Source organism: Dromiciops gliroides, chromosome 1 (genome assembly GCF_019393635.1).
Source record: "Dromiciops gliroides isolate mDroGli1 chromosome 1, mDroGli1.pri, whole genome shotgun sequence".
Taxonomy (NCBI): domain Eukaryota; kingdom Metazoa; phylum Chordata; class Mammalia; order Microbiotheria; family Microbiotheriidae; genus Dromiciops; species Dromiciops gliroides.
This window is the reverse complement of record NC_057861.1, coordinates 272,831,408-272,850,130: the sequence shown is the minus strand read 5'-3', so window position 1 is coordinate 272,850,130 and position 18,723 is coordinate 272,831,408. Positions and strand designations below refer to the sequence as shown.

Below are 18,723 nucleotides of genomic sequence, written 5' to 3'. Positions count from 1 at the left end.
GCACATTTCTAGCTCCGCTCTCCACCAGAGTCCAGAGGAAAGAGCCCCAGAGCGAGCGCCAGTCTCTTCCTTCCTCCTCCCACTAGCCCGCGTCAGGAAGTGACGCCAAAGAAAAGACTCCTGGTCTTGCCCTCAAAGACCTTCGCTTCATGGGCGGAACTCTTCTACAGTAAGTCTCCAGCAGGTGGCGTTATTCCAATCGTTACACCAGGTAGGTGGAGCAGTCAGAACACATACAACATTTATAGATTAAGTTTGCCATCTTATAGGGGCATGGTTAGTGGGGCCCTAAAACAATAACAATAGTAACTAATATCAAAGATCACACTGATCACAGCCCACCAAAACAGATATAATAATTATAATGAAAAAGTTGGAAATATCGTGATAATGACCAAAAATGTGACACAGAGGCATGGTGTGCTGAGCACATGCTGTTGGGAAAATGGCACCCATAGACTTGCTCGATGCAGAGCTGTCACAAACCTTCAATTTATAAAAATGCAAAATCTACAAAGTACAATAAAATGAAGCACAAAAAATCAAGGCATGCCTGTATTGAAAGGCAGAGAGAGCCTCAGTCTCAAGGTAAGTGTTTGCTAAATTAGTCTTTACACTTTAGCTATAAAATTAAAAGGAGGTAAAGCAAAAGAGAAACAGGAGGCCTCCCTCTGGCTGAGCACTGCATCTTTGGGGAGCATAGTAAACACTTAATAAATGCTTGGTCACTGATTGTTCTTCCATGTTCTGTGGGTGTCCCTAGAAAGAATATTCTGCGTTGGGCTATATAGCTGAATGCTCAGGCACAAAGAACTGCAGAGGGTTGGTCAGGCTGTCACAAGGTGAATCAGAATGTAGTAGAAAGAACATTTGTCATGAAGACCTGGGTTCACTTCTTTCTCTAACACTTATCTGCTGCAAGACCTTGAATAAGTAAAACAAACAAACACAACAAAACCCAACAAGCCTCTATGGACCTTAGTTTTCTTCTCTGAAAAATGTTGGGGAGGGGATAATGGACTAGATAAACTCTAACATTATATGATTTTTTTAAGTCTATGAATTATATACTGGTTTGTTTTTTGTTTTTGTTTTTGTTTTTTTTTAGTGAGGCAATTGGGGTTAAGTGACTTGCCCAGGGTCACACCTCCAGTAAGTGTTAAGTGTCTGAGGCCGGATTTGAACTCAGATACTCCTGACTCCAGGGCCGGTGCTCTATCCACTGCGCCACCTAGCTGCCCCCTGAATTATATACTGGTAACACCTTCTGGGTTCTTTTCTTTTCTCTAAGAGGAACCTCTATCAGAGGTCTAGGGGCTCTGGCAGTCAGGGGTTGGGGAAGCTCAATGATAACAGAACTATGCAGTCTATTATTTTCTTTATGTGACCAGGGCTTTAGCATCACCTTGTCATGTTTCCCTCTCAGGAAACATCTGAGGCCTTTGGTTCCCTGTAGAGATGAATTGGTGATTCAGGAGTACTAGAGGCATTCATATAGCCCTAGAGCAGAGGTTCCTAACCCGCTGCATGAGAAATTGTTTTTTTTTAAATCAATAATGATTTCAATATAATTGACTTTCCTAAGTATTTTATTTGATACATCACGACGACTTAGGAGAATGGGTCCATAGGCTCCACCAGCCTCTCAAAGCAGTCCATGACAAAAAAGGTTAAAAATTCCTGGCCCAGGGGGTCTGATAGGGGTTATCTATAGGGTGACTGAACAGCTTCAGGAACTACCGTGGGGCATTGCCCAGCTTGTGGGAGGACAGGACCATTTCCTGGAGGCAGTTATGACTGTTCCACCAGCTGTCCCACCAGTGCTCATAGCTGAGGCAGCTCTGTAATGACTCAGATACAGTGGAAGCTAACACTTATCTTCCTAGGTTAAAGGGACCTGGTTTCTATGACTTCTGCTATTCAATATGATCTCCCCTTTAGGATATAATTTAATTATTTTTTTTTTGCAGGGCAATGGGGGTTAAATGACTTGCCCAGGGTCACACAGCTAGTAAATGCCGAGTGTCTGAGGCCAGATTTGAACTCAGGTACTCCTGAATCCGGGGCCGATGCTTTATCCACTGCGCCACCTAGCCGCCCCTACAGGATCTAATTTAAATGCTCTCTCCTCCATGGAACCTGCCTTGAATCCCCTAAGCCAGAAATAGTTTCTTCTACTTGTAAACTCTTTGTTTCCATACTTAATTATAACACAAATAACTACACACAAGTTATACACTATATACAAGTTATATATACACTATATAATATGAATTAGAATAGTTCATGTAAAAGTTATCTACTTTACTACAGAATAGCTCCTTGATGGTAGGGTTCAAGTATTATTCATCTTTGGAGCTCCAACATTGGCTAGAATAAGGCCCTGTCTTGAAGGGAAGAGAACACTCATTTATTAAATACCTGCTGTGTGCTAGGAAATATGCTAAGCTCTTTATAAATATTATCTCATTTGTCCTTCACAACAACGCTGAGGTCAGTGCTATTATGATCCTTGTTTCATAGGTAATAACATTGATTTACCCAGGATAACATGGCTAGTAAATGTCTAAGGCAGCATTTGACCTTAGGTCTTCTTGACTTCAGGCCTAGTCCTCTATTCATTGTGTCCTGCTAGCTACCAGTAAGTCATAGAGAATCATAGTTTAGAATTGGAGGGTACTTCAGAGGTCATCTAGTCCAGGGCTTCTTAAACTTTTTTTACTTGTGACTCCTTTCACACCAAGAAATTTTTACGAGTTTGCAAGTTAGTGAAGTACATTTTTTTAAATGTATAAGGTATTTTATTTTTTCCGTTACATGTAAAGATAGTTCTCAACTTTTGTTTATACAAGCTTTACAATTTCAGATTTTTCTCCCTCCCTCCCCTCCCTCTCCCCTCCCCTAGACAGCAGGTAATCTGATATAGGTTATATCTATATATCTCTATACATATACATATAAATATAGATATATACACACACATATATATACATATAATAACATTAATCCTATTTCTGCATTAATCCTGTTACAAGAGAAAAAATCAGGGCAGTGATGCAAAACCCCAAAATAGAAAAAAAAAAACAACAGCACCCAAAACAAAAGAAATAATATGGTTCAATCAGCATCTATACTCCACAGTTCTTTCTTTTTTTTTCTTGGATTTGGAGATCCTCTTCTATCATGAGCTCCCTGGAACTCTTCTGTACCATTGCATTGGTGAGAAGAATCTAGTACATCACAGTAGATCAACACTCAATGTTGATGATACTGTGTACAATGTTCTTCTGGTTCGAGAAACATCTTATAAGGTACACATGACAATATGTCCAAGAATACAGGTTTGTATATATGTGTTAGGTTTCTTAGGTGACATTCTTCTGATATGTTATAACACTGATGATTCACAGATATAATGTGCTTTCCTCCCAACAATACTTTAAGTTAAATTGTTCAAGGAACATTACTTTTTAGAAAAGGCAACTGAGACTCGGAAGTTAGGAGACTTGAAGAACCGTGACTATAACAGGTTTTTTGACACCATTATTTTCATTCTGTCATGCTGCCTCTTTCACCATGGATTCTCTCAGCTCTACCACCTCCTGCTTGTGTGACCTGGGGCAAAACATTTAAACTCTCTGGGCTTCAATGTGCTCATCTATAAAAGGAAGGTGGATGGACTAGATGACCTCTAAGGATTGTTCCAGCTCTTAAATCTAGGAAACACACTAGGAGAGATAGACAGGAGAGCTTAGCCAATTTTAAGGCTCTATTTCTACAAAAGGCACATTGGAGAAGCAAGAAATGTGCTAGACCTAAAGTTAGGAGTCTTGGATTTGAATCTCAGCTCCAATACTTACTAGCTGTGTGACCATGATGAATTCCCTGAAACTTTCTGGGACTCAGTTTCTTATTATGTAAAACTGACATCATAAAACTTGCATTACCTACTTTGCAAGACTGTTTTGAGGAAAGCACTTTGTAAAGCTTAAAGTCATAGAGAAATGTGAGTTCTGAGCTACTCAGTAGACTTGAAGGATCATTATAGCTATGTCAAGATGTTAAGAATGTTTGGATCATCTTCCTTCTCTAACTTGTCAATACATTCTTTCCTAGTTTAGTGTGAATTAAAGAAGAAGCGCTGGGGACTGTATTAGAGTAAATGTGAAATCTGGCAGTCTTTTTTCCCTGTGGTCTCTTAAATTTCATCCCTAATAACTCAGAATAAAATTATTACACAAGATACTCATAAAAGCCTTATAGCTCATTTTTTCTGAGTATACATTTGGGGTGAGGAGAAATCATTTTTTACATTTCGGCTGTTGCTCCTCCCTCATAATCACATCTGGATCCCAAATCCCCCATCTTCCATTCGGTACCATCTGGATGGTAGCTCATTCATTTTCTTGGCTCTGTTCAGGGACATGCCACACAACCTCTGAATCTTGGGGAACTGAGAACCCAAGTGCACAAACTCATGATGGTATACTAGATATACTGCAGTTTTGAGATGTAATATCAGCAAAGTTCTATGTGCATATGTCAGTTAATAATCAATTGAACTTATTAAATTCCTACTTTGTGTTGAGCACTATGCTAAGTGCTGCTCATACAAGGGATGGCAAAAAATAAAATAAAAAACAAACAAAATTTTAAAAGCCCAGTCTCTCAAGGAGCACATCCTGGTGGGTATTTGTTCAGATGTGATGTTATAAGTTTCAGATAGATACTTCATGGGTCATTTAGCACTAATACTGAACCCAGATGTTAAGGCTATTTTTCAGTTATGAAATTCCTGTATCAATTTCCTTATCTGTTAAGTGGGGATAATAAAGTTCCTAGGTTATTCTGATCTTATTCTAAATAAGGTCATGTATCATGTATGCAAAGTGTTTTACATGTCAGTAATTATTTTCATTACCTGTGTTTCACCTAATGTTAATGAATTCTATAGAAACAATATTTGGTAAAACAGTGCCACATGAGCAGTTAGGTCCACAGGGTTAATGTTATATGTTACTGGGCAAATGATGTTACAATAGGGTCATAAGATCAGAAATTTAGAGATAGAAGGGATCTTAATCTACTCTAACCCCCTCATTCTACAAATGAGGAAACTGAGGCTTCAAGAGATAAAGTGACTTTCGCAAGGTCCCTTGGCTGGTAAGTAGAAGAACTAGGTTCAAACTTGCATTCTTTGGCTCCAAATGCAGCACTCTTTAAAATGCATTGATATCTTTTGTTTTGAAATTGCTTCCATTTCCTAAGGTATCCTTCCCTCTCCTCCAAGACAGCCATTTCTCATAACAAAGAATGAAAAGAAGAAAAAACTTTTGGCAATCATAACCCATCAAAAAAGTTTAATATTTTATGCAATGATCCACATTAATAGTTCTTTCCACCTCTGCAAAGAGGGAGGCCCAGCATTCTTTCCATTGTTCTACACTTGGTTTCATGAGTCAATAATAATATAATTGAAAAATGATAGTGGTCAGAGCATATCTATATGCACAAAGTCCATTTTCTATTATAAACCTGTCTAGAAAACTAATCCCTTGTGGGAAAGTGAGTCCCAGAGAATGAACACTTAGGAAAGTAAGTGGTACCAATTATATATACTATGCTTATCCATTGAGCACAGGACTTATTTATCCTCCTAGTTCTGCGAATGCATTAGGAGCTAGATAATAAGGATGTGGTGGTAGGCCCATCAGGGTTTTTTGGACATGAGGAATATGCTTGGGGTGGGGATAGGAGTGTGTTGAGCAGGGAAGTGGGGGATGAATGGGGAATGAGGGGATGGGGAGTGAGGGGAATAGAGAGAGAGAACTTGCTAAAAGCATCATAGGGAAAGCTGACTCAGGAAGAGAAATCCCTTCAAGATGGTGACTTAGGGTTCATGACTCTAGGTCATATGGCCTTGAGAGAGAGTAAGGGCACAACTCTAGTCCTAGGCAAAAGATAAAGGAACCAAACCACACCTAGAGAGTAGTACAACTGGCTTGAAAAATTCACTTCAGAAAAGCCAACTTTGACAAAGGGCAAGAGCAAATTAAAACTTATAGAGACTGAAGCCACCGAGATTTCCAGAAAAATGAAAGAGACGTGTCATTAAGAGAAGACCTGAAAAATCTGGGGGAGAGGAAGATAGAAATACCTTCTGAAAGCTAGCAATCCCACATCTAGGAAGCAGATTAAAAAACAAACAGAATCCCAATTGCCTTGATAATCTCAATCAATCTCACATAGAATACATTTAATCATAAAATCATAGTTTTATGGCTATAGAAGCCATCAAGTTTACATCCTGGTCCCTCCTCCTTTATTTTATGGGTAAGGACACTGAGGCCCAGAGAACTGAAGGGGTGTACAAGGTCACACAAGTAATATGTGGTCTAACATTCCCACCACTCCATGAGGTATTTCCTTTTATCTACCATCCAGTTCAGACAGTATGGAACTGGCTGATTCTGGAAGCAAGTGCTGGAAGAATGAAATTATCCACGAATTTCCAGGTTAATTCCCTGAATGTTTGCATGAAAGATGAGGGTTTGTTTTAAGAGTTCTCTAATTTTTCCCTTTGCTATTTTAAACTTCTTTATGTCATTTCTTCTCCCTTCTCCTTCCCTTCCACCTGTTTGCTCCTCTCTCACCACTCCCTTTCCCCCTTCTCACCTTTTCCTTTCCCTTTGCAGACTAGCCACTCATCTATAAGTCATAATCTCAGAGAGTTGTCTAGATCACAAAGGTTAAATAATTTGCCCAGGGTCAAACAGTTAGTAAGTCATATGCAAGACAAACCCAGATATTTCTGACTTGAAGAATCATAGAATTAGAGCTGAATAAGACCTTAGAGGACATTTTATCCAAACCTCTCATTTTACAAATGAGCAATCTGAAGAACAGAACGATTAAGTAATTTGCTAAAGGCCATGCAGATAGTAATAGGAAGAACTTGGACTTGACCTCAGGTCTTCTGGCTCCAAATCAAGAATGCTTGGCTAGCTTCTATCCACTCTACTGTAATGTCTCTGAGTGAACAGCTGTGACAACTCTTCAACAAAAAATATGAAGGGTTGGGTGTTAGTTTCAAAGACAAAAGGCCAAGAGAGAGGTAGAAATAAATCTGTTCCCCCTCCTATAGGCAAATCTACTTAGGGAGAGAGGAAGGGTGATGTCAGTAACAAATCAACAAGGAGAGACAACAAGTTAATTCCTAGTGACTGTTGTAGATGGAAGAAAACTGGGGCTTCAGTAGTCTTATGGTAGGCCTACTCATTAAGTAGGCTATAATGTCTGTTCTCAGAGAAAAAACCAACCACATCGCTTTTCCCTATTAAATCTAATAAGGTCTTCAAATTAGCAGACATTATTATTGCTCAGGAACAAAATAGAGATAACCTACACATGTCAAAGAGTTAATTCAGTTTCTGAGTAAAAATTTATATAAAACATATCCCTACCATCATTTTTAAGAATACACTAAGAAGAAAGATAATAGGAAATGGATATGTTTATACTTCAGATGCACAAAAACTATCCCACCTTACTTTTTTTTTTTTTGTGGGGCAATGAGGGTTAAGTGACTTGCCCAGGGTCACACAGCTAGTAAGTTTCAAGTGTCTGAGGCTGGATTTGAACTCAGGTCCTCCTGAATCCAGGGCTGATGCTTTATCTACTGTGCCACCTAGTTGCCCACCCACCTTACTTCCAATAAGAAATGGGCATAACTGGGACTGATGGCATAACTGATGAGATGATTCCATTTAAAACTTTCTGGAGAAATCCTGGATTCCACTTGAGTCACAGGATTTAGGAGTGTATTTCATCATGTATTATCCTGACAGAGATTATCAATAAAGATGCATTTACAGTGAGTTTAAAAGAAAGAGCCATTCCACCAATAGCTACATGACTTTTGAAATGTACCTACAGTCAAGTGAATTCTGACTGCATTTCAGGGTCAGACTGTTGGATTTTTTTACCCAAGGGCCTGTATCCATTTGTAGAAGGAAATGGCCAATAATGGCTAACTGGGTTTGAATGACTTATCACTGGCAATCTAAGTAAACTAATCACACAGGACTCCAATGTCCAGTGGTAATATGACATTCAACAATTATTAGCCTGTATCACTGATTCTATCCTCTATAGACCATTTAATCTTGAATTCCAATGTTTTGTTATACTCCATGACCCACAATGAATGTGCAAGATTGTGAATTTGGCCATCTATTTTGAGTTCTTCTTGTAATGAACTTTTTGTAATGAGCTATAATTCCAGATGACTACACTTCAGAAGCATTCATCCATGTAGCAACAATACTTCTGAAAATACATGACACTACTTATAAAAAAGTCATTCATTTGATAAAATCACATTAAATTATACCACCATTCTGTTTAACTAGGGATTTCTCTGACCCACTTCCATCATGGAAATCTCTAGAGGTGATAAGTGCAAATTCTTCTTTCCTTTTAATTGGGTTAAGTATAACAGCAGGAATAAGCAGTCATGGTATGGTTTAAGGGGTAGCACAAAGGTTAGCTTGCCCCAAAACATGCTGCACTAATCTGTCACCATGCTCAAAATTCTAGCATTAGAAGATTCAGTCCTTTGGCCTAATAAGTATACTTTTTAAAGACATATCCTGGGTGATCAGCACATTAAGTTCCTATCAGGCATTCATGTCAGTGAAAATTATTTTCATTAGATCCTTAAGACCCATTAAATGAGAATATTGATTTTGAAATGGGGAGGAGGAATTCCTTTGAGCATGAAAGATTAAGGAGGGGTCATTTAGAAATACAGGGCCTTGTGCAGGGTGGGTAGACCTAGATGAGGTATTACAAAAGATGACACCTAAGAGAACAGCAGGAGGGCATTTGGTGCTCCACACTAGAAAAGTAGCAGGGCACCCCAGAATATGGAAAAGCCATGAATAAAAAGCAGATGGTAGATCTCCAAAGATAAGCTTGCATCTCCCCATATTGTCTAAACATGAATAGAAGACATTTTAAAAAGGAAATTATTCAAAATACCCCAAACTTTCAAAGAATATTTCCTTAATGTGGTTCTCAGGACAACCCCTCAATATGGCCCCAACCTCTCCAGCCTAACAGGTCACTATTCCCCTAGACAAACACACTGCTTCTGTCACATTGATTTACTTACTAATATGCCTCTCTTCTTACCCACCTTCATTCAATATTTTTTGACTTTCATTTTTCCTTAAGCCATTCCATCTAGCCGGACTGTCTTTCTTCTTCCTTCTAGCCTATCCAAATATGTTTACCCTTCAATCAACATGCAGCTCAAATCCCACTTCTACAAAGACAACCCAGGGATTTAAAACAATATTACAAAAACAGGGGCCCCTAGGTGGTGCAGTGGATAAAGCACCAGCCCTGGATTCAGAAGTACCTGAGTTCAAATCCGGCCTTAGATACTTGACACTTACTAGCTGTGTGACCCTGGGCAAGTCACTTAACCCCCATTGCCCCACAAACCCCCCCCAAAAACCCCAAAACAAAAACATAGGCATAGGTCCGAGTCCAGGGGTGTGCTGGTAAATGTTGAACAATCACCTCTCTAGGGAGAAAAGTATGTGTTGTACACTTTTAAGATTAATTTGTCTTATTCTTTATTATGTACTTAAGTCTAGATAATCAACAGGATAATAAATTAAGTTCTGATTTTGAGCATGTGCCAATTCCCAAGATGTACAATCCTCACAATTGGCTTATATAAATTGGTCCAAGCTGGCTCTAGCACCCCTGGGTCTGACCATATCACTTCCTTGTTCAGTAAACTTTACTGGCTCCCTATGACCTTTAGGATAACATACAAACTCCTCTGTTTGGCATTTAAATCCCTTTATGGTCTTCTCTCACCTGCTTTCCAGGTTGATCACACCATGATCTTTCTTCCTCTGAAGACTTACAATCTATGTCTATTAGATTATGGGCAAGACAATGTGCTAGATGCTAGAGATATGAAGACAAAACAAAAATGATCCATGACATGAAGGAGCTTATAGCCTTTTCTTGGCATATGAATATTTGAATAATTTTCAACCTATTGTTTCTTAATTTGTATGCAATATTCTTGTTTCCATAACAAGAATGATAGAATTTCCAAGCTTGAAAAGCCTTCAAGGTCATGTGCTCTAACAGGGTAAGACAGAGCATCTTAGCAAGACTCCTTTCTAGCATTCAGGATAAACTTTTGGAAGATCTGCAGTAATGGGTGACTGACCACCTCTGGAGCAATGCATCCCACTTTTTGGACAGTTCTAGCACTAAACAGTTTCCCCATAAAGAGTATGGAGCTTAGGGGCAGTTAGGTGGTGCAGTAGATAGAGCACCAGTCCTGGATTCAGGAGTACCTGAGTTCAAATCCGGCCTCAGACACTTAACACTTACTGGCTGTATGACCCTGGGCAAGTCACTTAACTCCCATTGTCTCACCAAAAAAAAAAAAAAAAAAAGAGTATGGAGCTTAAATCTGCCTAACTACCTTTGCATTGCTGCTAATATTAGCCAACCTCACCTACATCAATGCCTTACATATAGTAGACAGTAAATGTCTGCTGATTTGGTTTCTTTTTCCATACAGAGACAAAAAGCAAACACAACAAACCCAAACCAGAAAGTCTAATTCTTCTGTCACATCCCAGACATTCAATTATCTCAAGACAGTTGTTATGCCCTCCCTAAATCTTTTCTGTCAGATATCCCCATTACCTTAAACTAGTCATTTTTAAAGTCTCCATTGACTTGACCTCAACAATATCGCTTTCATCTGCACCCCTTTTTCCATTCTTAACACAATTTCCTTAATCCAGCCCTTTCTCTGAGATTATTATAATCACATCCTAATTGGTTTCCCTGTATCCAGGTCTCTATTCTCTAATCTCTTTTCTACACAGTGTCAAACTAATATTCCCTAAAGCAGAGGCCTGACTGTGCCATTCATTTGTTGAAGAAGATCTTGTCATTTTCCTATGCTTTGCAATGAATGCTCTTTACAGCCTACTTCCAACCTATCTTTGCTGTAGGATTAGACATGATTCCTTCTCACAGTATAATCCGGTCAAACTGGTTTACTTGCTCCCCCATGTCTGTGTCTTTGCAAAGGCCTAGATTGCTCTCCTGACTCACTTTTGGGTCTTAGAAGCCCAAACTCCCTTCAAGGTGACCCGCATGGCCCCTCCAAGAAGATAACTTCCTTGATTGCTCTACTTAGTGCTCTCCTCACACAGAATTGCTTATTATTTAGGTTATTTATATTTTGTGTTTGCCTATGTACAGCTAGTTTGGCCACTATTTGGCACTAGGGATAGAGCTCTGGTCTTGAAGATACAATGACACGTTCAAATTTTGTCTCAGATGTTTACTACCTGTATGATCCTGGACAAGTCACTTTAAAAAAGTTTGTGCCTCAGTTTTTTCATCTGTAAAATGGAGATCACAATGGCATAGTGCTATTGTGAGGATCCAGTGAGATAGTATGTGTGAAGCACTTTTGCAAACCTTAAAGTGCTATATAAATGTTAGCTATTTGTTGTTTGCCCCTTGTTGACTCAATGCCTTGAAGGTGAAAACAATTTATTTTTATCTTTGTAACCCCAGTTCCAAGCACAGTGCCCTAGAACATAGAAATGTAATAATTCCTTATTTAATTGAATTGAACAATTGATCATATGGGCAGCTAGGTGGCACAGTAGATAAAAAACAGGGTCTGGAGTCAGGAGGACCTGAGCTCAAATATGGCATCAGATACTTAATAGTTGTGTGACTCTGGGTAAGTCACTTAACCCTGTTTGCCACAGTTTTCTCATTTATAACATGAGCTGGAGAAGGAAATGGCAAACCACTCTAATATCTTTGCCAAGAAAACCTCAAATGGGGTCACAAAGAATTGGACATGACTAATCAACTAAACCATGACAACAACTAATCCTATAGCATAGTTTCTGGTCTCCTTGCCATTCCTCATGCCCTTCTCTTGATGCACACAAGCTTGTCCATGGTCTTTCTAAAATGTGGTGCCCACAACTGAAAACAATATTCCAGGTTTTATCTTACCAGGGTAGACTATAGTGGGAATGGACACAGACAGTGTTGAGCAGTTCCATAAACTCTAGGCTACATTATATTATTCAGAACCCAAGTGTAGCTCTTAGTCATGGAGAGATTGTACCTCTCTGTATGAGGTCTCCACATAGAGAAAAGGACTTCCAGAGCAGGTGCTGTGAGTTAAACCTTGTCACATATATTTCTTACATGTGTGCCTCACTACAATGATGGCCTAAGTTTAAACATACTCCTCCCATGGATGCTGTGTGTATTTGTGGGAAGGAGTGACCCAGGTTCTTAGGAGAAGGTTTTGTATTAACTGCTTTTACCATATTATCTGAGAGTAGCAGTAGCTGCTCTCTGGGGATCCAACCTGCCAATTTAAACAGAAGTTGGGAAATGTTGCTATTATTTCTCCCTCTCTGTCTCCCCAGAATTGAGAAGGAGGTGTATTCCAGTATCTTTGCCAAAAGAAACCCCAAACGGGGTTACAAAGAGACATGACTGTGAAATCATGCTAAGTATAAAAAAACCGGGTTCTAATTTTTTTGTTGTATCTGAGTTTCATATGTAACAACTGGATAACTAACCTATAATAAAATCTCTAAAAGGCTTCAAATATCTTTAAACATAAGGGTTTGAGGGGCAGCTAGATGGCGCAGTGGATAGAGCACCGGCCCTGGATTCAGGAGTACCTGAGTTCAAATCCGGCCTCAGACACTTAACACTTACTAGCTGTGTGACCCTGGGCAAGTCACTTAACCCCAATTGCCTCACCAAAAAAAACCAAAAAACAAAAAAAACATAAGGGTTTGAGCAAATTTTCATTATCTGATTTGGTTATTGACAGTTATTTAAAGTTCTGTTAAGATCAATTCTGAGGGGGCAGCTAGGTGGTGCAGTGCATAAAGCACTGGGCCTGGATTTTATAGGAGATTTTCCAGCTGAGGAAGAGCATCTAAAGACCCTGGGAAAGACTTCTCTGCAATCACACCTGAGATCACACCAGAATACAGAGCAGCATCAAGATGATGTCCCAAGAATCATCTGTAGGAAATGAGACTTCCAGAGACTTAAATGGACATTTCCTTTTTTCTCCTCCCTTTCCCCTTTTGCATACACTATTTGTCTTTTTTGTTTTTAGTGAGGCAATTGGGGTTAAGTGACTTGCCCAGGGTCACACAGCTAGTGTTAAGTGTCTGAGGCCGGATTTGAACTCAGGTACTCCTGACTCCAGGGCTGGTGCTCTATCCACTGTGCCACCTAGCTGCCCCCTGTAAGACCTACCTATTACAGGGGACTGCCCCCTATAGTTTTTTTTTTTTTTTCTGTACAATAATTTAATGGGAACGAAGACAGTATAAAGTCATCATCCATTCCCAGTTAGGAGGGTGTCTTCTTTAGTTTCACTTTTTCTTCTAAATTTACAAAGTATTTCATTTTCCCTAAAAGTTCCTTGGCTTTCTGAAGATCACCTTGTTTGAAAGCTTGGCTCACTTCTTCGGTCAATTCTTTCTGCTTATCTTTGACCAAGGCTTCAATCTCTCTGGTTTCAGCCTGACTCTCAGCTCCTTCAAGCTTCTCATTGACTTGCATGATTTCTCCGAGAAACTGCATGTCCACGTTGGTGTCTGTACCCTCGGAGATCTCCAAGCCCCTGAGCTTCAGCAGATAGAGCCCTCGGCTCATTGGGGTACGCAGGGTCTTGTAGGCCTCATTCACCAGTGTGGAATGCTGTTCTGAGAAGTCCCTTTCAGTCTGTGACTTCTGGCTGAAGTTATCGGGGTGCACCAGGCGCTGGAGTTCCTGGTACCGGCGCTGCAGATTCTGGACGTCCACTGTGAAGGACGGGGCGCAGTCCATGAGGCGGAAGAAGTGGGGCTCGGGGCTGGGCGGTTGCAGAGCCCGACAGGCGGGACAGAAGAGTCGATCTCCGCCCGCGGTCGCCCCCTGGCCTCCGCAGTTCCAGCAGCTGGGGGCGCTCCGAGGCGCTGACGCTGCGCCGCCACCCTTGCTGCAGGGCCTCCCCGGGGCCCACCACTCCTGGCGAAGGGCCCGGGCTGCGCCACATCTGGCCGAGGACGACACCTGCCCGGGGCCCCTATAGTTTTGTGAATGCATTGCTCAATTGTTTTCTTCATTTTCTCCTTTACATTGTTAACCATCATAAATTCCATAGTTAAGAACCCTTTGTAAAATATTTGTAATATTAGTTTTTTTTTTTAGTGAGGCAATTGGGATTAAGTGACTTGCCCAGGGTCACACAGCTAGTAAGTGTTAAGTGTCTGAGGCTGGATTTGAACTCAGGTACTCCTGAATCCAGGGCCAGTGCTCTATCTACTGCACCACCTAGCTGCCCCTGTAATATTAGTTTGATTCAGAAAGTCCAGTTCTTGAGGAACTTCAGCAAATTTTGCCTGGGACAAATCCAGGAGAATAAAAGAAATGGAGATTCATTCTTTTGTCCAGCTCAGTGAACTGATGGGATCAAATCATACTCAGACTTCACCTTTTCCCTTCAGCAAGGGTCTTTTGCATTCTTCTTCCTGATGTCATCTGAAGAGTTTATTTTATTTTAGACCACCCTCAAATCAGGTCAACCAATGGAATTGAATGATACTAACCAATCAGCTTTGATCCATATATAATGATCTACCTCTATCAAAAGAGGATAAAACCCTTAGCCATGTCAGAGCCTGGGTCTCAAGACATGCTCTCTTGGTGTTTACTCTTCCTTAGGACAGTGTAGGCTTTGTAGGTCTTTTGTAGGTCTGCTCATGCTAACTGCTATGTGGTCAATCCTTTACTGATATAATATATATATATATTTTTTAGTGAGGCAATTGGGGTTAAGTGACTTGCCCAGGGTCACACAGCTAGTAAGTGTTAAGTGTCTGAGGCCGGATTTGAACTCAGGTACTCTTGACTCCAGGGCCGGTGCTCTATCTACTGCGCCACCTAGCTGTCCCGATATAATATATTAATATAATAATAATATGCTTACTGCCCAAACTAGTGCGATAGTCATAGCAATTTAATTTTATAAAATATAGCAATAGCGATTAATTTTAGAAAATACAGTAGTAGCTTAAAATAATAAAACCCCACACAACTGAAACAACTGAATAACAACAACAACATAGGTTGGCCACTTTGTTCTATGCTACGAAGATACAAAGTGATAAATGAAACAGTCCTTGTCCTCAAAAAGTTTACATTCTCTAGGGGAAAATATGCACACAAAGAAGTATATGCACAATATGTATCCATTAAAACCTGTGTGGGGTGGGTGGAGAATTGAACTTGGAAGAATCTGGAAAAGCCTCTGGTAGAAAGAAGGTAGAGTTGAACTAAGCTTTGAATTAAAAGAGGGATTCTCAGAGGCAGAGGTGAGGAGGGAGTATATTTGAGGCATAAGGGAAAGCCAGGGCAAACATGGAGACAAGAGATGGAGTGCAATGAGCAAAGATCAACAGTTTGACTGGACCAACAAATGCTTGATAATCATATAGAGAGTAAGGAATTATATACCATGCCAAACACAGGGATTTATATTTGATCTTCCTGAGTACTTAGCTCAGTGTCCTGCATAGTAGGTACTTTTGAAATGTTTGTTGTATTAATTGAATTGGATATCTGATACTTCTTATACTGAAGTATAGTAGATTCTAAGTAAATTGTTATTGATGTGATTGAGATCTTATTTGATTTTAAAGCAGGTGGGGTGATGAGAAGCAGTGGAAGTTTAGGATAACCCTTCTACCCCCAAATTCTTAAAATGACCAAAAATGTATTATTTATTTTAAAAGGCTTCAAAATCCCCATGCCTTGGATAATTTAATATCTCATTGAATTCTAAATGTAAAATTTTATCTAGCCCAACTGACTGGTAATTGAAATGGTTGGTTTATGAATGACAAGACAGAATTTTGAAATGAATGGTGCCTCATTTATTTAATGATTTATGCTGCTAGTCCCAATACTTAAGGATGAGATTGATTATTCCAAGGTGGCTTTGTCATTCATTCTATGGTCCAACCAAAAAATCCTGCATAGTTTGCTCATTCAATCACACTCCAACTCCTAGCTCTGTAAATTTGTACTGACTGCCTCTTCATGCCTGGAATGTACTCCCTCCTCAGTTAGAATCTCTTAGAGTCTTTAGTTCCCCTCAAAACAATTCAAGGACTACCTTCTACAGGAAGCCCTTCCTGATTTCCAGCTGCTAATGTCTTTTCCTCCTCCAATACCTTGTATTTATCTTGTACATTGGAGTACTTATTATCTCCCCAATAGAATGTAGCTCCTTAGGGATGAAGACTTTCATTTATGTCTTGTTATTTCCAGAGCCTATCATATAGTAAATGCTTAACAAATACTTATTGAGTCATTGATTGATTGATCACCACTTGCCAGAAATAGCAATGAGCTAGCAATTGAATGAATTAGTAATATTGAGTTTGGAGAAGATTTATGGGGAGGAATGTGGGACACAGTAGTTATCTCCAAGTATTTGAAGAGCTAGATATTAGAGTATCACTGTCCTTTCTTTATACACATAGGGTCCATGGGTTTGGAATGTCACATGCCATCAAACCAAATTTTTGTGTTTTGGTTTTATCAAACTATTTTTTCATTGTCATGGGGGAAGGTTCATATGGTGGGGGAGGGGAAGAGCATATTCAGAAGTGATCGATAAAACACTAGGCTTCAATAAAACCATTTTGTAAAAGATACAAATAAAAAGAAAAGGGATTTGATTTATTCTATTTGCCCTCCAAGTACAGAATTAGGAGTATAATAGGTAAAAATTGAAAGAGGTGTGTTTAGTCTTGGTTTCATAGGGTGTGGTAAGCCAGAGTTGGCTAGAGCTCCTAGAAGGCAATAGATATGGCCAGAAGGAAGTACTGCTGAGACACTTCCATACATTGGAGAATGGGGAAGGAAGGACTCAGCTTCCTAGCTACCATAATTCTCTCCTTGAGCACAACACAACACAAGGTATGTTCACTCTTCCTTTGAGGCTGTAGGCTACTTTTATTGTATCTCCTCCTCTCTTCTTTATGGTTGACCTTGATGGAAATTTTAACCAGATTTCCCCCTATTTAAAAATGCTGATGCAGGTATCAAACAGTGATTTTCCTCCCTGCTTAGTATTGCAATAATTTAGGGATGGCTCTGCTATTTTACTTCACAGCAACAGAGTAAGACTATATTTAGTTTTATAGTAGAGATACTGATCAAACACAAAAGTGGAGAAAGAGAGAGAGAGAAAGAGAGAGAGAGAGAGAGAGAGAGGGAGAGAGAGAGAGCAAGAACCTTTTCCTCTGTCTTTCAGCTAGTGTAAGTAATGGGCAAAACTCCTAATAAGGAACAGGTGGGCAAGAGTTTTAATTGCTTGCATTATGTATACTTGATGGCTCAATGTTGATGTACAGCTCAAACAGCCAGTGACAGGGATTCAGGAAAACACTGCATGAAGATTTAGGGCAAGAAGATGATTGCAGGCAGCAATATGCAAAAGGAAAGTATCCCATCATGCTCCAGAAATGTGGGAGCAACAGGCACACTCTGGGACTTCAGATTGTGACTTAGCATCTCCTTCAACAGCTTCACAGCAGAAGTAAGATAGGACCTAACCTTCTAATTATGACTCAGTTGTCCTCAAGTGGGGTACCGCTCCTCATTTCTTTCATGCTATGATAACCTAGTGCAGAGTCTACATCAGGATGCTAGGTAAAGAGTGGACTCTAATCCTAGCTCATACTTCTGGGGCCATCCTCCTATGTGTAACTGATTCAGTCTTCTCCTGCTTTCTCTTGACCTAAGTCTCTCCATTAGAGAATGGACAAGGGTGAGGAGAATAAAATTCAAATTGGGAAATTTCCTTATTTTTGTGCAGCTCCAGTGAAAGGTTTAGAGGAGATGGAAATTATTTTTATTTTCAGTTCATGTCGTTACCATGGTAATGGCTGCCAGGGTCCATCAAATAAATTTGTGGGTAAGCAGGCAAATACATGAACACTGCCCAGCAGGAACCTGGGGGGAAGTAGATCTGTAGAATAGGTTTCCAATATCTATTCTTCCTCTGAATGGAAAGTTTCCTGAAAGTGTACTAGTTCCTCTTGTAGCAAGGTTCTGATAGGCAGGCAGTCAACAAGCATTCATTAAGCACTTTCTATGAGCCAGGAATTATGCTCTATACTGGGGTTACAAAGAAAGGCAACATAAATAAAAAATAAACCCAACCAGTCCCTGCCATCCAGAAGCACATATTCTGATGAAGAAGGAACCATAAATAAGTAGGTAACTAGCCATATACAGCTTGCTGGTACATTAACTCCAGGCCTAGAGTCAATAGAACCTGAGTTCAAGTCAGACCTCAGACACTTACTAGCTTTGTGACCCTGGACAAGTCCTGAACCCTGGACAAGTAACCCTGTTTGCCTCAGTTTCCTCATCTGCAAAATGAGCTGGAGAAGGAAATGGCAAACCATTCCAATATCTTTGCCAAAAAAACTCTAAATGGGATCAGGAAGAGTCAGACAGGACCGAGAAATGATTGTACAACAACATACAGAGTATATGAAAAGCAATCTAAAAGGAGAAGGCTTTAGCACCTGGGAGGACCTTCTTCTCTGA

At 39.9% G+C, this 18,723-nt stretch overlaps 2 protein-coding genes across 3 annotated transcripts in view; both read right to left on the bottom strand.

The window, feature by feature from the left end:
- Positions 1-18,723, bottom strand: part of NKAIN3 (sodium/potassium transporting ATPase interacting 3) — an 831,085-nt gene that overhangs the window by 40,146 nt on the left and 772,216 nt on the right. The window lies entirely within an intron of this gene.
- LOC122737009 (iron-sulfur cluster co-chaperone protein HscB-like) lies at positions 13,465-14,202 on the bottom strand. Its single transcript, XM_043979416.1, has one exon. It carries the CDS (start codon positions 14,200-14,202, stop codon positions 13,465-13,467), a length of 738 nt encoding a protein of 245 aa, XP_043835351.1.